The 24,469-nt window shown below is 40.8% G+C and overlaps 1 protein-coding gene across 1 annotated transcript; it reads left to right on the forward strand.

Annotated features, from left to right (window-relative positions):
• The first annotated feature begins 3,131 nt into the window (after positions 1 to 3,131).
• CDC37L1 (cell division cycle 37 like 1, HSP90 cochaperone) lies at positions 3,132 to 23,454 on the forward strand. The gene is made up of 6 exons (XM_082243555.1): positions 3,132 to 3,409; positions 9,344 to 9,428; positions 13,161 to 13,276; positions 15,179 to 15,301; positions 20,556 to 20,708; positions 22,949 to 23,454. Exons 1-6 carry the CDS (start codon positions 3,143 to 3,145, stop codon positions 23,042 to 23,044), a joined length of 840 nt encoding a protein of 279 aa, XP_082099681.1. The 5' UTR covers positions 3,132 to 3,142; the 3' UTR covers positions 23,045 to 23,454.
• The last annotated feature ends 1,015 nt before the right edge of the window (positions 23,455 to 24,469 follow it).

Consider the following 24,469-nt stretch of genomic DNA (forward strand, 5'->3'; position numbering starts at 1 on the left):
ATCATCCTGCGTCCACCCATGTGCTGATCGGGTTGCACTTCCTGTGATGAAGCAACCAAGGGAGCCATCTTTGAAGCGGTAGAGCCCACGCCAAGGCAGGAGGTGACTTCGGTTGTTTGTGGTATTGGCTGTGCGGGCCGGAAGGGGAGTGAGCAGCACGGCTGTGTTCCTTTTCATGTTGTTGGTTTACCGGTAAGTGTGTTTTATTTTTATCTTATTTTTTTTTTGCTAAGGGGCATGCAGCACATGTAATCATCTACGTATGTAACATTGAGACTAAACACCTTTTCACATACTCAGTACAGTGTTCTTAGTGGGTCCTTTAAAAAGTTTTTTTTTTTTTTTTTTCTAAATTGAGTGATCTGCTAAAATGTACCTTTCATTATGTTACTGTAATAAAAAGCCTGTTGTACTTTCTAATGTCATCTGTTTGCTAACTGCTTATTACATGTGAAAGATGTACTTCCTGCCTGATGGGGTTTACTGTTCCTCAGTTGGCATGAGCAGGCTGATGGATAATCTTAGACTGTGTAGTTAAAGCGGAGCTCCAGTCCCTATAACCAATTTTTTGTAAAAAAAAAAAAGATCCCCTGTGATCTTTATTATGTTTACGTTAGACTATGTTTACAACTGTATCTATTAAATGTTTACCTGATCTGGAAAGCAGGCAGGGGCCATCCAGAATGTGGGCATCTGAAGCCCGCTTGTGTCTATTTCCGGGATAGCTGGCTACCCAGTAGTGATGGGCTTAGGGTTCTTTCACACAGGCTTTCTGCCCGGCGGACTCTATTTTACTCAGTGGGGATCAATCCGGCGGATGACAGGTCCGTCTCCGCTTACTTTGCAAAGACAAACCTGTCAGATATCCTCTATTTGAGATCTGATGAATCCGATTCCGATCCTCCAGACGGATGGAAAATAGGGTTTCCATCCTTCTGGATTTCACGGACCAGATCGGGTGTCAGCGGAGATGTCACTGCTGACAACCGCTGACATCCGCTGCCCCATAGAGGTGCACGGAGCATCCGATCCAGTCTGAAAAACTGACAGGCAGACCTGATCGGAAAGCCCTTGTGAAAGGGGCCTTAGGCATGTTCGGGATCATAGTCCCAACCCACCTGAGCAATACTGCCAGGAAGCTGTCACTACCCACCGCCAAACATAGGAAGTGAGGCATTTCCTGGTCTGCACAGCTGCGGGCCGGGAAATGTCTCACTGCTAGGACTGGGCTGGGGCGTGTTCGGGATCCCACCTGCCCAATCCCGCAAGGAAGCCAACATCGCACACCGCTAATCACAGGCAGTGAGACATTTCCTGATCTGCAGCAGCACGGATCAGGAAATGTCTCACTGCTTGTGATTAACGGTGTGTAGAGTTGCCACCTCATCCCTTTAAACCCGAACACCTATGAAGAAGGTTCTGAAGCTAATTTATTGCAGATCAGGCCACAAGTGAGTTTATTACCACCTTAATCAGCCACAGAACCTGTGTAATAAATATATGTTCGGTTTTAAAGGGATGAGGTGGCAACCCTAGCAGTGTCAGCTTCCTGGATAGATTGGGCAGGTGGGATCCCAAACACGCCCAAGCCCATATCTATTTTCTGCCTATGATTCGCTGTGTGCAGTGTCGGCTTCCTGGCGGGATTGCTCAGGTGGGTTGGGACTACAATCCTAAACATGTCTGAGCCCATCACTACTACCGATCTCGCACCTGCACAGTAATGACACTGCGGGGCGCAGTTTGTTCAGAACAGGTTGCCATAGCAGTGGCGGCGGAAGTACCTGCCCCATGATTATGGCAACCTGTCAATAATATTCCAACCCGGAGGTTGCCCGTTGACTTCTGGGATTGATAACGCTTATATCCCAGGAGCCAACTGTCACAATTGTTTCTGCTCTCAATCAAACTGTTAAGTCATCAAATGGCTTGTTTCAAAACTGATCACATGTGCAGCACCATGGCAACTGCACATAAAACACAGACCAGGATGGCGGTTTCCCTCAATGTACAGGATAGGAGGGTTTAGTCCCACTTTAAGTGTTGGCAGCGCTGATAGCCAAGTCAGTGAATAGTGGCACCTAGTGCCATCCACAGTCCTCTAGATTGACAGCATATTGCTCTGTCTACAGGAGATTTGGTAAGTAATATAGGGCTAAGTCTAGATAGATGTGCAGCAGCCCTTGCCTCTTCTCTGATAAGTACACTGCGGTGGATTGCTTTACAGAGGCATTTGATAGGCAGTGAGTAGGCAATATGTCATCTACTCAGCGCATTGTTTACCAATGCAAAGGCAGGATCACAACTACATGGCCCCATTCACTTGAATGAGTAGCTGTGACTGTGCTACTGCTCACCAAACGCACCTGGGGGGGGGGGGGGATCATTTTTGTTGTGGCCATAAAACACAGCATCACAGCTGTGGCTTGTGCACAACCCCATCTGGCTGCCTTTGCAGTTTAAAGGTGTAAAAAAAAAAAAGACAAAAACATATTAAATTGTATATTACAAATTCTTAGATGGGATGGCTGCATTTTATATGCTTCCTTTCCTTTTTCACCTGGTGGCCTGGTCAGATCTGTTATTTTTCAATGTCCTTTAAGGGCCGGTTCACACCAGATGCAGTCCAGTTTTTTTTTTTTTTTTTTCCGCATCAAAAACACATGTATGGTAGAATATATGGGTTCCAATGGTTCACACCAGTACTGTCAATTCCAGTGTAGGGAAAAAAAAGTAGAACACGCTGCATTTGTTTTCTGCACAGAACTGTTCTGGCACGTGGCAAAACATCAAAAACGCACTGGAACACATATAAAAACGCATTACAGCAAAAAAAAAAATAACCCCGGGAAACTCTGGGGAAAAAAGATTGAAAAAACACAATAAAAATGCATAAAAAATGTGCATATAGAAACTCATCCGGACTGCGTTTCTGTGGTGTGAACTGGCCCTAACAAACCAAGCTGTCCAGACAAAGTAACAGTTAGAGCTTTGGTGCCCAAATTACACCCCAGGGGCTGCATGTGGCTCTTTGGCACTTTTTATGTGGCCTTTAGGCCCCCCTGCAGACACTAATATGTGTTTCTCTGTTATTTGTGATACTAACATATTCAATTTTATTGCAGAGAAATACACACGCGGCATGGATTTTCCTTGCCCACAGCAAGATGGGGGTGGCAGGAGCACTGTGGCATGCAAGTGGAGCCTAGCAGAGGCTCAGCAGAAACTGAACAGTTTAGCACTTCATAATTCTGAGTCCTTAGATCAAGAGTATGCCAAGACTAAAACTCAACTGTCAGAACTACAGCGTAGTGAAGAAGAATGGAGGCGGAAGGAAGCAGCTCTGCCACTGGGTGAGAACTGGGGAATGTCTTCTTCGGATGCCTTTAGTCAAGATGTATTTAATAAGGTACTGTAATCTATTGCTAAGTATGCCACCCTAAGAGGTCAACTACTAAAGAAATGGGAGCACTTAATCAACAAAATGAACACCCTGTCGGGAATCACTTCAGGTCTTTATGAAAAAAATCAAACCACTTGCTGATTATCTAATTAGGATTCCAAGATACAGTAGGCATTGTTGCTTTCTGTCCAGTTAAAGAATGCCAATAGTTGTAGAACTTCAGATCCTATGTACTATCCAGACAGCTGACTGATGGGGTTTATTAACTCACATTAAAAAGGTTTTTATTTTTTTTCAAGGATATGTAAACTTTTCATTAAAGTTTTAACATGTTCATATACAGCGCCTGTCATGTTACAACCAATAATGTAAATGTATTTTATTGGAACTTTATGTGGTAGACCAACACAAAGTAGAAGGAAAATAATAAATGGTTTTCAATTTTTCTTTTTACAAAAGTATCTGAAAAGTGTGGTGTGCATTTGAATTCAGCCCCCCGAATCAATACCATCTTTCTCTGCAAGTCTTTTTGAGGATGTCTCACACTCTACCAGCTTTGCACATCTAGAGAGTAAGATTTTTGCTCATTCTTTTTTGCAAAATAGCTCAGGCTCTGTCAGATTGGAAGGAGAGCGTATGTGAGCAGCAATTTTCAAGTCTTGCCACAGATTCTCAATTGGATTTAGGTCTGGACTTTGACTGGGCCATTCTAACACATGAATATGCTTTGATCTATACCATTCCATTGTAGCTCTGGCTGTATGTTTAGGATCATTGTCCTGCTGGACAGTGAACCTCCGCCCCAGTCTCAAGTCTTTTGCAGACTAACAGGATTTCTTCTAAGATTGCCCTGTATTTGGCTCCATCCATCTTCCCATCACCTCTGACCAGCTTCCCTGCCCCCCGTTGAAGAAAAGCATCCCCACATCATTATGCTGCGACCACTATGTTTCATGGTGGGGATGGTGTGTTCGGGGTGATGTGCATTGCTAATTTTCTACCACACATAGCATTTTGCTTTTAGGCCAAAAAGTTCAATTTTGGTCTCATCTGACCAGAGCACCTTCTTCCACATGTTTGGTGGGACTTCTTATGGCTTTATTTCGACAATGTTTTTTTTTTTTTTTTTGCCACTCTTCCATAAAGGCCAGATTTGTGGAGTGCACGACTAATAGTTGTCCTGTGGACAGATTCTCCCACCTAAGCTGTGGATCTCTGCAGCTCACCCAGAGTTACCATGGGTCTCTCGGCTGCTACTCTGATTAATGCTCTCCTTGCCCGACCTGTCCGTTTAGGTGGACGGCCATGTCTTGGTGGGTTTGCAATTGTACCATACTCTTTCCATTTTCGGATGATGGATTGAACAGTGCTCCGTGAGATGTTCAAAGCTTGGTATATTTTTTATAACCTAACCCTGCTTTAAACTTCTCCAGAACTTTATCCCTGACCTGTCTGGTGTGTTCCTTGGCCTTCGTGATGCTGTTTGTTCACTAGGACTGGCCATACATTATAAAATTTGAGGACAAACCTAAACACTTTCAATTTGTAGTCAATCAGGCAGGCCCTTGCACTACGTGGTTAAAGGTAAATATAAAGGATATCGAACAAGAAAATTGTATAAATGTATGACCAGCTTTAGGTTCACTAACAAACCTCTGAGGACCTCACAGAACTGCTGTATTTACAGTATACTGAGAATAAATTACACACAGGTGGACTCTAAATACTACCTAGGTGACTTCTGAAGGGAATTGGTTCCATGAGATTTTAGTTAGAGGTATCAGAGTAAAGGGGGCTGAATACAAATGCACACCACACTTTTCAGATATTTATTTGTAAAAAAAAACTTTGAAAACCATTTATAATTTTCCTTCCACTTCACAATTATGTGCCACTTTGTGTTTTGTCTATCACAAAAAAATCCCAATAAAATACATTTTATGTTTTTGGTTGTAACATGACAAAATGTGGAAAATGTCCCCGGGTATGAATATTTTTTTTTTTTTTTTTAATGTACTGTACAGGTATTTCAAATGCCAATTTAAAACTGCAGTTTTCATTAAAACAATACTTGGTGATCCTGATATAAAGGTCCTTATTCAGGCACCTCCTGTTACAAGGTAAGAGTGCTCTGTCCTGAATGAGCACCTGTGCTGTTTCCCTGTTCATGCAAGCATCCAATGGAGACTGAAAGCATCCATCCTAACATGCAAAACACAGGCATTACCAAATGTTGTCACCATAGGAAATGCATCTTGAGAAATGCTATACAGCCATCACATGAATTTATGTATGTAGAGGCTATGGGAGATCAGCAGCATTAGGATGCAAAGGATTACATATAATTTGATGAGATGAGCACATACACAATGTAACGTATATATAAAAAAGAAAAAATAATTTTATTGTACAAACATGGTTTTAAAATCTGGAATTGAGTATAAAAATCATGTATACAAAACAGCATAGGGCTTATTGCATTTAAAGTACATGTATTGACAGCTTCATCATTGAAAATAAAGGTCCAACAGGTTTTGCAGAACACTTTTTTTTTTTTTTTTTTTTTGCTTCTTCAGGAACTTTAGTATATATTTAAGTTGCCATTAAGCAACTTCACCACAGTATAGTCATTGAACCATGCAGATGCGTATGGTACAACCCGGGGTCATAGAATGACCATCTGGCCACCTGGGAAAAAATTCAGGGGCAGGTCTGATGGACACTGGACCATGCATGCGAGACTCAGAGGGACTAAATCAGCACCCAATAACTCTCTCTGACGAGCTTGTCTGCATTGGAAAAACGCCACTGGAGCCACACCTGGGGATATATACTAAAGTTCCCTGAAAAAGCAGAAAAAGTGTTCTGCCAAACGTGTTGGACCTTTATTTTCAATAATGAAGCTGTCAATACATGTACTGTAAATGCAATAAGCCCTATGCTGTTGTTTTGTATACATGATCTTATATTCAATTCCAGATTTTAAAACCATGTTTGTACAATAAAATTTTTTTTTTTATATAAGTTACATTGTTTATGTGCTCATCTCAAGTGACAACCCCATATCCTATAAAATCCAGTTCTCCTACAGTGGGTACGGAAAGTATTCAGACCCCCTTAAATTTTTCACTCTTTGTTATATTGCAGCCATTTGCTAAAATCATTTAAGTTCATTCTTCTTCCTCATGAATGTACACATAGCACCCCATACTGACAGAAAAACACAGAATTGTTGACATTGTTGCAGATTTATTAAAAAAGAAAAACTGAAATATCACATGGTCCTAAGTATTCAGACCCTTTGCTGTGACACTCATATATTTAACTCAGGTGCTTTCCATTTCTTCTGATCATCCTTGAGATGGTTCTACATCTTCATTTGAGTCCAGCTGTGTTTGATTATACTGATTGGACTTGATTAGGAAAGCCACACACCTGTCTATATAAGACCTTCCAGATCACAATGCATGTCAGAGCAAATGAGAATCATGAGGTCAAAGGAACTGCCTGAAGAGAATTGTGGCAAGGCACAGATCTGGCCAAGGTTACAAAAAGATTTCTGCTGCACTTAAGGTTCCTAAGAGCACAGTGGCCTCCATAATCCTCAAATGGAAGACGTTTGGGACGACCAGAACCCTTCCTAGAGCTGGCCGTCCGGCCAAACTGAGCTATCGGGGGAGAAGAGCCTTGGTGAGAGAGGTAAAGAAGAACCCAAAGATCACTGTGGCTGAGCTCCAGAGATGCAGTTAGGAGATGGGAGAAAGTTGTAGAAAGTCAACCATCACTGCAGCCCTCCACCAGTCGGGGCTTTATGGCAGAGTGGCCCGACGGAAGCCTCTCCTCAGTGTAAGACACATGAAAGCCTGCATGGAGTTTGCTAAAAAACACCTGAAGGACTCCAAGATGGTGAGAAATAAGATTCTCTGGTCTGATGAGACCAAAATAGAACTTTTTGGCCTTAATTCTAAGCGGTATGTGTGGAGAAAACCAGGCACTGCTCATCACCTGTCCAATACAGTCCCAACAGTGAAGCATGGTGGTGGCAGCATCATGCTGTGGGGGTGTTTTTCAGCTGCAGGGACAGGACGACTGGTTGCAATCGAGGGAAAGATGAATGCGGCCAAGTACAGGGATATCCTGGACAAAAACCTTCTCCAGAGTGCTCTGGACCTCAGACTGGGCCGAAGGTTTACCTTCCAACAAGACAATGACCCTAAGCACACAGCTAAAATAACGAAGGAGTGGCTTCACAACAACTCCGTGACTGTTCTTGAATGGTCCAGCCAGAGCCCTGACTTAAACCCAATTGAGCATCTCTGGAGAGACCTAAAAATGGCTGTCCACCAACGTTTACCATCCAACCTGACAGAACTGGAGAGGATCTGCAAGGAGGAATGGCAGAGGATCCCCAAATCCAGGTGTGAAAGACTTGTTGCATCTTTCCCAAAAAGACTCCTGGCTGTATTAGATCAAAAGGGGGCTTCTACTTAATACTGAGAAAAGGGTCTGAATACTTAGGACCATGTGATATTTCAGTTTTTCTTTTTTAATAAATCTGCAACAATTCTGTGTTTTTCTGTCAGTATGGGGTGCTATGTGTACATTCATGAGGAAGAAGAATGAACCTAAATGATTTTAGCAAATGGCTGCAATATAACAAAGAGTGAAAAATTTAAGGGGGTCTGAATACTTTCCGTACCCACTGTATGTAGGAGTTGTCTTTCTCCTCCTTTTTGTGACTTATTTAATGCATTTTTCTTAGTAGTTTCTGTTAAAAATTTTGAAAATAAGTAATTTTTCTTCATAAAATTTGACAATTTTACTGCTACTTTTTCTTTTATAAAAGTAATTCAAATCCGTGTATATTATTAGATCCTGTGTGAAAGTTTTATAGAGTCTACAAGCTTTTGTACCAATCATTGAATATTGACCACACCTGATGTACTGACTGACTTCATTTTTTTAAGGCCCTGACATGCCAAGACAGTACAAATAGTCCCCAAATTACCCCTTTTTGGAAAGTAGACAGTCTAAGGTGTTTAGTAAGAGGCATGGCAAGTTTTTTTAAGTTGTCATTTTTTTTTCCCCACAATTCTTTGGAAAATAAAGAAATTATTATTATTTTCACAAAAAGGTCATATTAAGTTATTTCTCACACACAGCATAGACATACTTGCAACTACACCCCAAAACACTCTGCTACTCGTTCTGAGTATGGCGATACCACGTGTGAGACTTTTTCACCGCTTGGCCCCTTAGAGAGGCCCAGCTTTCAAGGAGCACCTTCATGCATTATCCACTTTAAGGCCAGGCCTTATTCCGACACTTTTTGTTTACAAAAAAAAATCGCTTCCCTCACTCCTCCCACCCCCCCCCCCCCCTCCCCGAGCTCTCACTGAGCTCAGCGGGAAGGAAGAACTGTCACAGAGACACGTGTTTCTGTTTATACTGTGAAGGCTGTGATCCATCACATGATCGGGAAGACCAATCACAGGGCCCATATCCCGATCCCGTCCTGGTTGTGTCCTGTGATCACAGCCATTACAGGATCGCGCCAGTGCGTGGCCTCTCATTCTGAGCATTGTGTCGGATACGTCGGCTAAGACTGACAAAGCTCCCATCCTGCAGTTCAAGTACAGTGGGCAGGTGGGAGCAGTTAAAAAGAGCGTGAACTAATAGAGACTGGAAATTTCTTTAAGACCGACTTTAAAGTGTGCAGCTATATGCAAGACTCTTTCTTATCTTTTAGAAATCTTTTTGAATTGAAGTTAATTTTTCATGGCAATGAAGAGGTAAATTGATTACTATATCAGTAAAAGAGATGGAATGCAAGGGACGACTGACAATCTACATTAGTTTATCCAAATTGGGTATCATTGTGTTCAGACATAACTTTTTCCATTTTACATTGCCTACTATTATTTCTTTTGTTTAACACAGAGCTTTATCAATCAAGCCAAAACCAGAGAGGACGACCAATCGCTGTCATTTTTACAAAAATATGAAGATAAAATTCGACATTTTGGTATGCAGATTGCCTGTTATTTATTTATATATATATATATATATATATATAATATATATATATATATATTTTTTTTTTTTTTTTCCTGTAAGATTGGTTTATTGTATCATTAAAAGTGAAGAAATGTGTCAACTTGGATGGATTTTCAAGCTAGTGGTTGTACTGTTCTGCGTTTTATCAAGTAAACCTGCCATAACCCTAGCCTAGGCTATCCAGCATTATTAAACAAAATGCATAAGCACAGGTTATCTTGGTGAAAATACCTGTGAAAACAATCGGAAGATCTAGAGATAGAGAGAGCCTAATTTAAAGGCAATTCTTGACTTCTCCTCTTAGTGGCGCTTGATTGCATCTCATTGTATCCCTTGGGCTTCAATATTGGTCAGTGGGGCCAGTTATCATATTAAGACAAATATATATATAATAAAAAAGGGAAGAGGTGAGGGCCAATCCAGACTTTCAAAGCAAAAGCTGAGATTTGCATATAATAGGAGCTACTAAAGCTGAAAGTTTGTTGCTGCAGATTACTGCACTTTTGTATATTCTGTTTTTTTTTTGTTGTCCACATATGTGAAAATCTAATTATACAGTCTTTTAGTGATACTGAGATGTGTAGTTTGTTGCCTACCTGATTATCTATAGATTTAGTGGATTATTTAGATAGACCCTCGCACTAGTTCTTGGTAAATCTAAAGGAGATCATAAAATAGGATTGAAACTTATACGGCCAGCTTTATTGCCTCATTGAAGCAAAGCTATGAGTGGCAAACAGGCTTGCTTGAACCTCCCTATCCCCAGCAGCACATACTCCGATTCCTTTGCACGTCTGCTGCTCTATTTCATTGATTTAGCTTACAATGGATATAAAAAGTCTACACACCCCTGTAAATATGTTAGGTTTCTGTGATGTAAAAAAATGAGACAAAGATAAATCATTTCTGGACTTTTTCCACCTTTCAATGTGAATTATAAACTGTACAACTCAATTAAAAAACAAACTGAAATCTTTTTATTTATTTTTTTTGGGGGGGGGGGGAATAAAAAACTAAAATTAATGTGGTTGCATAAGTGTGCACAGCCTCTTTATAACTGGGGATGTAGCTGTGTTCAGAATTAAAGCGGTAGTATCCCGCTTTTTGACACTTTTACCTACAGGTAAGCCTATAATAAGGCTTACCTGTAGGTACAATTAATATCTCCTAAACCGGCACGGTTTAGGAGATATTTGAAGTGCATGCAGCCGCTCACGCGAGACCTTCAGTTTTCCTTGCCGGGAGCTTGCCGGAAAATCACTCCCGCGCGGCTCCGGCCAATCACAGTGCCGGAGCCACCGAACCTGGAAGAGACGCCGAGGGATCATGGCAGCGCCCGCAGCGATGTCCGGGGGTCCGTGTCGGGGCTTGTTCTAAGTAATACATAATGAGCTATTATGCGGTGCATACTAGCTCATTATGCCTTTGTCTTGCAGGTTTTTTTTTTTTTTTCAATTTTTGGGTTTACAACTGCTTTAAGCAATCACATTCAAACTCATGTTAAATAGGAGTCAGTACACACCTACCATTATTTACATGTTGCCCCAGTGACTACGTTCATTAGAAGGAAACGTACGTCGGGTTAGTGGTAGCGGTGATGTCTTATCATCTGTAAGTGTGCCAGATGCTGTCTGTAACCAATTTGCCTATAACATCCTTCTTTCTTGTAAATACATGTTTATACCAATAAATTTTTTTTTTTTTTTTTTTTTTTTGGATGTCTGTGCAATGAGTTGTTTTCTCTTTTTTCATGTGTGACACAACACGCAGGAGTGTGGATTACTAGCATAGATTGATATTAATGAGATGTAGTTTATCCATCCATACTGAGAGCCTGGATTTGCTAAGAAAGTGTCATCCCATAGATGAGGCGCTCTTTGCTTGCATTGAAAAAGCTGCAAAAAGGCTGTGTTAGACCTGCAAAGGTCAATCCATCTGGTAAGAGGCAAATCCTCTTTTGTGTGCAGTGGAGCACATCGTATTTAAATGGGTTCACAATTTTATACAGGAAGAATCACCTCTAAATAGTTAGTGTGATCAGATGTAGATTCCCATCTTGTGTATGGGACTTTTTTTCATCTATTTAACCATGGACTCCCTTTTGGTTTAATTATTTCACTTCGTTTGTGAAACACTGTTTTTTAATTGATGCTATTAGTGATTTATTTTTAGCACTGTTGTTTTGGATAAGCGCATTTATTTTTTTATACACATTATTTACAGTGCCTCTGATTAACCCCAAATAAAGTTCAGCTGTTCTAGTAGGTCTTTCCTGACAGTTTCTTAGTCCCATCCTACAGCAAAGCCATGGTCCGCTGAGAGCTTCCAAAGCATCAGAGGGATCTCATTGTTAAAAGGTATCAGTCAGGAGAAGGGTACAAAAGAATTTTCATGGCATTGGATATACCATGGAACATAGGGAAGAGAGTCATTATCAAGTGGAGAAAATATGGCACAACCGTGACATTACCAGGAACTAGACGTCCCTCCAAAGCTGATGAAAAGACAAAAAGAAAACTGGTCAGTGAGGCTGCCAAGAGGCCTACAGCAACATTAAAGGAGCTGCAGGAATATCTGGCAAGTACTGGCTGTGTGGAACATGTGACAACAATCTCCCATATTCTTCATTTGTCTGGGCTATTGGGTGGAGTGGAAAGACGGAAGCCTTTTCTTACGAAGGAAAACATCCAATCCCAGTTAAATTTTGCAAAAACACATCTGAAGTCTCCCAATAGCATGTGGGAAAATGTGTTTATGGACTGATGAAACCAAAAAACCAAACTGCACATCACCAAAAGAACACCATACCAACCATGAAGCGTGGTGGCAGCATCATGCTTTGGGGCTGTTTTACTTCAGCTGGAACAGAGGCCTTAGTCACGATAGAGGGAATTATGAACAGTTCCAAATACCAGTCAATATTGGCACAAATCCTTCAGGCTTCTGCTAGAAAGCTGAACATGAAGAGGAACTTCATCTTTTAGCATGACAACGACCCAAAGCATACATCCAAATCAACAAAGGAATGGCTTCTCCAGAAGATGATTAAAGTTTTGGAATGGTCCAGCCAGAGCTCAAACCTGGATCTGATTTGAAAATCTTTGGGGTGATCTGAAGAGGGCTGTGCACAGGAAATGCTTAATCTGACAGATTTGGAGTGTTTTTGCAAAGAACGGTGGGAAAATATTGCCAAGTCACAATGTGCCATGCTGGCAGACTCCTACCCAAAAGTGCTGTAATAAAATCAAAAGGTGCTTCAACAAAGTATTAGTTTATGGGCGTGCTTACTTATGCAACCGTATTTTTTTGTTATTTTTACTTCCCTCAACCTAAAAGATTTCAGTTTGTTGTTCAACTGAGTTGAACAGTTTATAGGTCACGTTAAAGGTGGAAAAGGTTCTGAAATGATGTTTAAATCACAGAAACCTGACATTTTAACAGGGGTGTGTAGACTTTTTATATCCACTGTAAGTGACCTTAATATTTACACTAAATGAAGGGTTACATTAAAAGCTTCATTGAGTTTCCCTTTTTATATTGTTGTAGCTTTGCATGCTCCAAACCAGCTCAGACTACTGTTTGGAGGTTTGAATAAAATGGAGCCTTTGTCATTTTTATAAATGTTCCTGATCTAATTTTGTTCTGCTGGTAAATTTGAATCAACAGTGTATCTACATTTGTCTGTATGACTTCTCCTTAGGAATGCTCAGCAGATGGAATGACAGTCAGTGTTTCTTGTCTGAATGCCCAGACCTGGTGTGCGATGAAACTGCCAGATATCTCCTTTTGTGGTGTTACCATTTAGAAAGTGAACAGGTAAGTGCCAGTCTGTGATAGAACTGTTTTGTTGTTTGTTTTTTGTGGGTTTTTTTTATTGGTTTTCCTCTGTAGAGAGGTAGTCTGATTTGCTGTTTATTATTCTAGACCCCCCCCACCGCTCTCCTTACACTTATGGGTTGCATTATCCTACAGCTGTTTTCATTGTCCTGGTACTCCAGGGCCTCCAAAAATGTGATGGGTAGTCAGGAAATTAGATGCATAATTTATGCCCTTAAAACGCCTGATAGTACTCCTTGGATTTTGGGTCCCTCTATGGTGCCAAACTGACACCCCCTGCGCATGAATGCCATGCGCTTTCAGTGTGGTGCGGGAAATGCACGCATGATGTATCGCCATACTCAGGGAGGAGTCACAGAATGTGTTTTGGGGTGGAATTCTAAGTATGCCTATGCTGTGTGTTACTAATATCTTATTAATTGACAGCTTTGTGTTAAAAAAAATATTTTCCTTTTCCCAAAAAACTACATTTCAAAAATACTATGCCTTTCAGAAAATACCTGTTTGGGTTATTCTGTGGGTGTTTCCACTGTCCTAATGCTCCAGGTCCTCCAAAAATGTGATAGGTAATAAGAAATTAGATGGATAATTTATCCCCCTGGAACATCCTAAGGTGCTCTTTGGATTTTGGGCTCCTCTGTGCATTAAGGCTATGAAAAAGTAATCCCTTCCCCCCTCCCTAAGTTCTTACTTAGGGGAGGGGTGACTTCTTTTTCTTCCCCCCCCAATCCCCCGACATTCAGGCTGGTTGATTTACTAAAGGCAAATAGTCTGTGCACTACAAGTGCAGTAGTTGTGCTAGATCTGAGGGGAAGCTCTAAAATAAGGGAAAGCTCTGTTGATTTCTATCATCCAATCATGTAAAAGCAAAAATGCTGTTTATTTATTTCTATTTTTTTCCTGGCATGTTCCCCTTAGATCTAGAGCAACTGCCCTTGCAGTGCACAGACTGCCTTTAGTAAATCATAGGAATAAATCTATGTCTGTTTTAAACTTTGATACTTTGCTTCTTTGCTAAGTTAACTAGACATTTTCCTATCTCATTTTCTTCACGCAGACAAATTTATGTCACCAATTACTATTGCAATGTTATGCAGGAAGATGGTACTGACATTGTCTTTGCACCCTGCAGTTGTAGGCCCTTCAGGTCTTCTCTACAGTTAGAAAAGTTATTACTTGATTTATGTACACTTTACCTATGCTTTTTTTTATTATTCAATAAAGTCTCACACATGAGGTATCCCCATACTCGGGAGACATAGCAGAATGTGTTTTGGGGTGTAATTGTAAGTATGCCTATGCTGTGTGTGAGAAAACACTTGTTAAAATGTACCACCAATTTGTATTTATTTATTTTCCAAAAAATTGTGACAAAATTACAGCTTCACAAAACTCACAATGCCTCTTACTAAATACCTTGGACTTCCTAGTTTCCAAAAATGGGTCATTTTGGGGGGTGCTGTCCTGGCATTTTAGGCCCTCAAGAAATTAGATAAACAGTCAGTAGATCAGGACTAATCTATTTTCAAATATACTGTATATACTACAGTTTGTAGACTCTATACTTTTCACGCAGACTAAATAGTATACATTGATTGGGGTTATTCATTAATTTGGCCTAAATTTATTTGCAAAAATGTAAAATGTCATGTTAGTGAAATGTCATCTGAATCAGCAACACTTCACATATACCCATACCCCAGTATATGTAAGCCCTGACCCTTTTCTTATATATGTTGCAATAGCTGTTGAAGGTTATCTTTCTGTCATCTACATGTCAGGCCTAGTGTAGGAACTTGACCTTCTATCCACAGAGGGTCTTCACTGAGATTCTTGTATGTTTTTATCTGTGCTTTCATTATTATTCTTTTGTGTTTTCAGAAGAAGGCCCTCATGGAGCAAGTTGCTCATCAAGCAGTTGTCATGCAGTTTATTATTGAAATGGCAAGAAGCAGTAATGTGGATCCAAGAGGATGTTTCCGCCTTTTTTTCCAGAAAGCTAAAGTAGGTACTTTGTCTAAGATATTCTGATACTTAAAACATCTTCTGTATAAAACATAGGTTAGAAAGGTTAGTAAATGGTCAGCAGTCTCGAATATTATTCATAATGCAGAAACATATGAGCCTGTCACATTTGTTAACTTTGGGTTTTGCATTCCCTTACAAGTCTGTTGAAATGCCAAACCTTCTTGAAGCTGGTCAAATGCACCTGTCAGTGAATACTGAATGATTTCATAGGCATCCCAAAATAATGCCATTAAAACAAGCCCAAAGCTCAGAATTCAACACTTGGTTTACAGTGTTCTCATTATTGGTAGCCATTTTATTAGTATAACAATTACCAGGGCCGCTGATAGGGCAGTACAACCAGCCCTGTTGTACCGGGCCCGGGTTCTATCAGTCCAGCAGGGGGGCCCGGGCAGCTTTACAGTTGTTTCTCCTAAATAAATAAAAAGGTTTTTTATAAACCATACCTTCTTCAATTTGTTTGTTTGTTTGTTGAGGGTAATTTCCTGGGCCCCCTCGGGTTAACATTAGGGGCCCAGGAGATGCCAGCACTGAGCAGAGGAGGGACTTTTTTTCCTTTTTCGGGGCGCAGGCAGACAAGCTTATGTGCTGCCATATAGTTCCGGTCACGGCCATCCACTGCCTATGTTTTCACTGGCGGAGTGATATTTTTCTACACTGCTCCCTCAGTAAGTTCCACGGACAGAGGAAGAGACTGTTGTGAGGTGGGCTGGAGGCTGAGAGGGCACTGCAGGCTTAATCCGATGGCTGGGGGAGGTGCACAGCCTCACACACTGACACTGACTACTAAGGAAGGAAGGTACACTCCCCGACTCCCCACTGTGTGCCTACCATCATTATGACGATCAGATCACAGCAGCTGCTCTGTCACAGTGTCACATTGCTGTTGGGTGCTGATTTTGTTAACTTTATGGCTGTACTGTCTTACAGATTGTAAGACAGTACAGCCATAACAGAATCAGAAACCAACAGTGACACTGACAGAGCAACAGAGCAGCTGCTGTGATCTGATCATTATAATGATGGTAATCATAAGCATGAGATGCTTGGTTACATCTCTGTTTGGAGGGCAGTAAATGGCTGAGCTGTGTTTTTAAGACCCCCAACAACTCCCCATAAGAAATATTTGCCCAAGCTTTCCACTTAGATCCACCAGTCAATTTTTTTTGTGCAGACCTCTATGTAGGTCTACAGAAATCCACATACACCACACAGTGGATAGGAGTGGACTGGTGATGGCTCTATGGATGGACAGATGTAAATGGAAATGTGTCCATTTACATCAGGCTATGTTTGATCTGTCAGACAAGGACTGCTGTCTGTTTACATCCACCTACCTCTGGATATGTCCAGTTCCCAAAAAAAAAAAGGAAAAGGACTGCATCCTTGTCTATTTTTCCAGACCTAAGCATGACAGATCAAACATAGCCTGATGTAAATGGACACATTTCCATTTACATCTGTCCATCCATAGAGCCATCACCAGTCCACCCCTATCCACTGTGTGGTATACGCGGGCATAGACTGAACTGGCACAGATGTTTTAACACTGACATCTATGCCGAGAAGCTCCAGTTCAGCAGGGAATCCACTCACAGATCCCTTGCTAAGCAGATGTTTCAAAGAGCCCTTATGCTGGAAAGGTAACGGGATGGAAAGTACATATGTCACAACTGCAAAGCTTTTTGCACAGCATGTTGCCTACTGGCCATTATCCTATTCAACTGTTATCAGGATTTTAAAGTGGTTAAAACAGGTGCTGAAGAGGTGATACAATGCCTCCTCCCACCAGCCAAATGCTCTCTGAAGAGAGATCTGAATGCAGATCACTCTTCAAAGAGCAATGCTAGTGTGAAATAGCTCATAAAGATTTTAAATAATTATAATTGCATGCTTCAGCTGATTTAAATGCATCATAGATTTACTTTAAGGCTTCAAGGATAAGTTCACTTTTTAAAAAAAATAATAAATGCACACTTTTTTGCAGTTAAAAAAATGTGCATTTATTTTTTTTTCTTTTGGAGCTTGTAAAGCATTGCACCAGCAATCAGCAGATCCCTGGTGCCATGTAGGTCTTCTTCAGAACGTCAGTATATCTGTGTACCTGTACATCCCGTATGGGCTTGCAGATACACTGACAGGAAAAAATCAAAGAAATACCACGGTGCTCCACAGCACCATTGTAGTTCTTTGAGAACTACAATGGCGGGGGGAGAGGCGGCTGCAGGATTTGGAACATGTTACATGTTCTACCCAAAATCGGGTGGTCAGGGTCAACCTATGCTTTAAAGAAAATCTACAGTATGCCTTAAAGTCAGCTGCAGCATTCTCATTAAAAGGGATGATCTCAGGTGTCTTTGAACACTAGTCATATTTATAACAGGCAGGAGAAAAATAAATATCACTTGAGGACCAAGGCTGCATTTTGTTGAGGTGGGTGGGGTCAGGGTGGGGCCCGCTGAGGTGGGCGGGGTCAGGGGCCAGCTTAGGTAGGCTTTACGGGGCCCCGTGATTTCTAACAGCGACCCTGACAATTACCGGCCAGGTATTCTGTTGGTGACTAATTTCTTTTGTCTTTTTTTTTTTTTTTTTTGCATGCTAGTCTCCATATTGAAAATAAAGAGGTTACTAAAGTTACGAAAATTCTCATACGGCAGAATAAAAATTAGATAGTGATGTATTGTATTTTCAGAAATCGTACTGATTAACCCTTTGGTGCTTGCACCTCTCAGCCCTTTAAGGGTTTTCAGATGCCAGGAGACGGGGTGGGGTCTATGATCTTGTGACCGCCATGATTGGCTGTCACATGATCTGAAAGCTCCCACAGGGCGTGCGCTTTTAGCACAGCTGGTTTTGCAATGTTGCATGTAAATATGCGACCATTGAGTGACAAGGCCCACCTGCCGAGAGGCCGCATATTTGCGTGCCATGGGTCACAACAGGTTAAACAAAAATTGTACGATCTGGTATCGTACGAGAAAATGTTTGTCCCTTCGAATAATTTTGATTATCGTATGATCGCTTCAAAAGCAGTATATTTTTTTTTTTCATATTAACGATTTTCTGATTGTGTGTACTAGGCTTTATGCCTCGTACACACGCATCCATTATTGGCCGGGAATTTTCTGCCAACGTCCGATCGGCCGATTTTCGGCTTGTTAGTATGATGCTTTCGACTCCGACTTTTCGGCCGAAAAAAATCTGGTGTGCATGCTATAAAATTTTTGTTGGCCGTCAACACAACGGCCGATTTTCCGTCAGTCAGTACAGATTTCGGCAGACAAAAATCTGATGAGCAAGACTGGGCATGCTCAGAGAAGAAAAAACACACGGAAAGTAAACCAGCACATGACATCACTTCTGAAGTAGATTTTTGCTGGCCGAGAAAATTCATGGGCAGTCTAGGCACATTCCAACCAACAAAACACCACTCTAGACCACAGTCGGACGATCGGTCGGCCGAAAATCGTTGCGTATGTACGAGGCATTAGTCTTGGCACTCGTGTCTGGTAACAACAAGGTCACTATTCAAATAAAGTCCTTTATACCTAGGATAATTTCTCACATTTGCCAGAGGCTGTTGCGTGTAAAAGTAAATCTTTAATGGGAAAAGTATAGTGGTTATCATTTATGACCTATTTCTGAAAATATTAGTTGCTTTTGGTTATTTTGACACACTGGCTTTAATGAATAATACAGGTATGCAGTTATGAGGTAGATCAGGAAAAGAGTAAGAAATCATTATCAGCATACAGTATTTGTTATTGAAGCAAGAGTGTCAAAATGACAGCTACACAGCCAACGTTTTTCAGAGAGATCAGTCGTGGCAGCTTTCTATGATTTTCATATAACAGATGACACAAAAGTTAAAGGATCTGTTTATTCTTTGGTCATACTCATCAGTAGACCAATAGGGATGTTTTATTATGAATATGCATTCCCCGGCCACTTTTAGGTACACCTTGCTAGTACCAGGTTGGACCCCCCCTTTTGCCTTTTTTCAGAACTGCCTTAATTCTTTGTGGCATAGATTCAACAAGGTGTTGGAAACATTCCTCAGAGATTTTGGTCCATTTTGACATGATAGCATCACATAGCCGCTGCAGGTTTGTCAGCTGCACATCCATGATGCAAATCTCCTGTTCCACCACATCCCAAAGTTGCTCTATTGGATTGCGTTCTGGTGACTGTGGAGGCCATTGGAGTACAGTGAACACATTGTCATGTTCAAGAAACCAGTTTGAGATGATTTGAGCTTTGTGACACTCGCCGGTGGGATTTTGGCTTCGATGATGGCTATGTACTTCAGGCACGGACGCCTTCACCATCCTGCTGGATCCTCACCCCATCCTTTTGAGCCTTTTTATCCCTCATATTATGTGAGTCCTTATTTGGCTGTTTGCCTTTCTTATGAAAAATAAACGGCTACACCTAGAGGCGCTCTTCTGTGTTTTCTTAACTGACAGGAGTGGCACACAGTGTGGTCTTCTGCTTCAAGGTTCGATGTGTTGTGCGTTCAGAGATGGTATTCTGCGTACCTTGTTTGTAACGAGTAGTTATTTGAGTTACTGTTGCCTTTCTGTCATCTCAAACCAGTCTGCCTATTCTCCTCTGACATCAACAAGGCATTTTCCTCCACACAACTGCCGCTCACTGGATATTTTCTCTTTTGTGGCCCATTCTTAGTAAACCCTAGAGATGGTTGTGCGTGAAAATCCCAGTATATAAGCAGTTTTTGAAGTACTCAGACCAGCCCGTCTAGCACCAACAACCATGCCATGTTCAATGTCACCTAAATCCCTTTTCTTCCCCATTCTTATGCTCGGTTTGAAATTCAGCAAGTCATCTTCACCACGTCAGGATGCCTAAATGCATTGAGTTGCTGCTATGTGATTGGCTGATTAGCAATTTGTGTTACCAAGCAATTGAACAGGTGTACCTAATAAAGTGGCCGGTGAGTGTATATGGCTATGGCTACAGTCTAAAGCATTTATGTAACCTAAGAAAATCCTAAAGCTGCAGTTGATCACTTTATTATATGAAACAAACATAAAATTATCATGCTCGCCTTTAATTGTTTCCTTCCAACGATGACGTTTTTTTTTCTCCTTGTCGCTGAATACCTCTTAATCCTTAGTTGTGTTTCTCTGCATACTTCCAAGTTTTATAACATCATCGTGAACTGGTATCCATAACTGAACTGATTTGTTGTTTTACTTGTCATTCGTAGGCAGAGGAAGAAGGGTACATTGAAGCTTTTAAAAGTGAGCTTGAAGCATTTAAATCAAAAGTCCGAATGCACGCCGAGCTCCAGAGGTCTGTAATTCTACAGAATTCTTCTCCTGGCTTTGAACAAATTGGTATACCATGCTGTAATACACAGGTATGTATTACCATGCCTACATGTAAACTGAACAACATTATATCTCTATCAGTAAAAGTAAAAAAAAAACACCAGCCTCTACTGGAGTAGTTGGTGTGTACAAAGCTCTCTATCAACAAATATAATGGAGAGCCATATCCCTACCTGGCATACTAATCATTATGACAGTACTTAATCCTTACAACGTGGAAAGATACAGTAAAAAAAACTTTCCATTGCTCATACCTGCAGGGATTGTTTACTTATTTTACTAGGTTTTGCTATTCGGCAGTGTGCTATTTTAACTGGCAATTGCGCAGCCCTGCAACACTGTACATAAATTAAATTTATATAATTTTTTTTTTTCAAATTCTTTATTTAAAGTATCCAGCATACACAGAGCAGTAAGTAACGTTAGACAAAAACATGCATGAAGTGACCCCAGAGAGATCCTGAACTAACTTAAAATATAACATCAGTTATAGTTAGCATGAAGTGCATGAGCAACCTTTCCCAGAACACTGAGCCATAACAAAATCAACATGACTTAAGTGGGGTAGGAGGGGTATATCTCTCTTGGATCGTGTTGTTGCTGCCACCATGGTAGAGGGATAAAGGACCCCGTGGATGGGACATTCGGGTACTGTGTCTTGGTACACTTAGTATGCCAAGAGGGCCTTCCCTTCTTCCGACTATGTTCCAATAAATCCAGGTTTTGGAAAATTTCTCCTTCCTGTTTTGGGCTTGGTTTTCCATCTTGTTCACCTCCAACTTCCCAGAGCCATAGCGAGACCGAGGGAGGTCGCGAGTCTCTCCAATGTAGTACAATGCAGGATTTGGCAGCATTAACGAGGTGACGTAGAACTGATTTGTTGCACATTTTCTTAGGAATATTCGAGACATGTAGGAGACAGAGAGCAGGGTCTTCCGGAAGGATGTAATCGGTGAATTTTTGAGAAATGCGATGTACCTCCTTCTAGAAGTGTTCCAATTTTGGACAGGACTAAAAACCGTAGTAAAGTCCTCTTTTCTTCCTGACATCTGCAGCTACTATCGGGGGTTGAAGGAGAGTATTTATGAAGTATTGAGGGTGTACCGTACCATCCCGTGAGAAGTTTAAAGTTGGTTTTCTTGGGCACGTGTACAGATGGATGATTTTAGAGCAAAACAAATAATGCGCCTATGCTGTGCCGGGAAAAAGTTATATTTAATGTCAGTTCCCTCTTCAATATGAAGGGGGGGAGCATAGCCATCAGGTGGAGCAATCAGCTGAGCATACATTTGCGAAAGGGAATGGGGAAGGGGGGCCCTTCTCCTCACAAAGTTGTTCAAAGGGAGTCAACTGTTGTTTGAAAATTTCCAGGGGCGGAAGGGAGTTCAAAAAGTGTCTAAGCTGTAAGGTATTCCAGAAGTCAAGATGATAGCGACCCCCTCAGGGAGTTCAACGGTGATATTGAGGGCCAATGTGTGGATCCCAGAAAATGCATCCATGTGGGAGCCAGTGTCGGATGCATTTTATTAGTAGAGGAAAGGTCTGCAAAGCACCAGGCCACGTGGCGCAAAGAGACTGCGCTTTGGGATTGCTCGATCTGTTGCCAAAGTTTAAGGTCAGCATGTCTACACCAGTCAATAAGTCTCCCCTTATGGGCTGCTTATTATGATAATATTTCTGTAAAACCGGTACCCCCACACTGTACCCCATTTTTTTTTTTTTGTAAAACCTCTATCGCAAAAAGAAAAAAAAAAAACAGTTTGCTGTAACTGCCTTTGATTTGTTAGTGTATCTAAATCTGATAGTACAGCACTCTAATACAGGATCTGTCTTACTGGCCAGATCACCAGGTGAAAACGGAGGGAACAAAGCCTAAAAAAAAGAAAACAAATGCAGCCACATATAAGAATTGTTAATCTGTTATGAATTACATTTTTGGTTTTTGGGTTTAATAACACTTTAAATAAAAAAATAAAAAAGAAAGGCCTGTTTACAGCCAGTATGTTCTTATGAGTAGTAAAAGATCTCTGTAAACATGTTCACTTTAAAGGCACAGTTTGGACAGACCCCCTTTTTGATAAATGCAGAATATAGTATACTGATTGCAATGTTGAAAAACATTTCAGTGTACAAAAACTGCATGTGCATTACAGGCTATGATTATCGGAGAGGTGAATATGAACTCATTGCCATATCAGTCTTCATTGACTGTTCAATGTATTCGTGAGTAGAATATATATTTCTTTTATCTTTTTTTTTCTGATCACAGAATGTTCCACATTGTCAAATGAATTCAGATCTGCACCACTTTGTCCATATGAAACCAACAGCGGAAGACGATGCAAGGATGATGGATATACAATAAAGTACCATTAAGCACTTGAGCCAATTACGCTACAGGAACTAGTGTGGCTGTGTTCCCACTAGTGACATTTACTACTACACAATGCTGCACTTTATTTATTTTTCCTTCAGCGGGTGAATGCCCAATGCGTTTGTGGTGTCTTACAGTGTGAACATTTTGCTGCTATTTTACCATGTCAAACAGGAAAATGGAACTGAACTCAATGCTTCTGCCAATAGTAGTTTTGCCTTCAACCTAAGCCTTGATTTTTATGAGGAATAGTATTACAAATTTGAATAAAGAACAACTGTACTATTGACATTCTGAATATAGGACTGACTACTTGTAACCTTTGTATTACACTATCCACATGACTCTTCTATACACCAATGTCTATATTCTAACAAGTGGATTAAAGAACATTTTTTAAATGTGTACTTTTTTTTTATCAACTTATAGAACTTTTCCAGTCAACATTGTTTTTTTTTTTTGTTTTTGTTTTGTTTTTGTTTTGTTTTTTGCTCTTGCTGCTAGCATAAATAGATAGGAAAGTATATCCTATATTTACTTGTTTTAAACTTTTTTTTTTTTCTTTTACATTTCTTTAGTTACTTCCTGGTTTCCATGCCTAGGCAAATGATGTCAAACATCCCAGGAAGAGGGGTTTTCTCAGCTAAGCACACTCTCCTACATGCGTGCTTGAACTAAGGGCAGAGGAATTCTAGGAAGTAAATGCTACATGACTCATTTGCACTTACTTTAGATGGCCTTGGCCAGAAATGCTAGGGGGGTGTTTTTCAAAGTGATTTCTCAACAAAATAAAGCGTGGATGGGGGAGTTTGCTTTGAGTATTAAACATGAATTAAATAGTGTTTGTGGTGCTCAGATGCAGTGAATATCCACATTGACGTCTTTTAGTATTTTAAGGAAATTCACAAATCACTAAAAGAGTTTGACAACCAAAAAATAATATTTTAGATTAGATGGGGGTTAGTGGGAACCCCAGCACCAAGTATTTTTGGGTCTCTTGCCCATCCTGCATACTAGCTGTGACTAAAAGGGCCAGTTCACACCAGGAATATGCTCGCACTGCATTTGGGGTGTCGTTATCTTTTCCCTGACACCTGCTGCAGATCACAGACTAAGCGTATTTTGAACATGGTACGAGAAACGTGCATGAATCGCGGGTTTACCGCACTGCGTTTCAGTGTGATTAAGCACCAAAAGCGGTTATGCTCTTCAGTTGAGGCTTAATAGTGGCATTCTTTTTGGGGGTGTTATTTAGCAAGAAGCTTATTAAAAGAATGTCTTCCTTTACAATAGGATCTTTTTCTTTTGTCTTCATGGGGGGGGGGGGACACATACATTTGGAAACAGACAGGTTATACTGCTACCTACAGGTGGTTAGGACACTGGCAAACAAAAACATTGTAAACAAGCCCTGTT

This window comes from Pelophylax lessonae (genome assembly GCF_965119305.1).
Source record: "Pelophylax lessonae genome assembly, chromosome: 1".
NCBI classification, from domain to species: domain Eukaryota; kingdom Metazoa; phylum Chordata; class Amphibia; order Anura; family Ranidae; genus Pelophylax; species Pelophylax lessonae.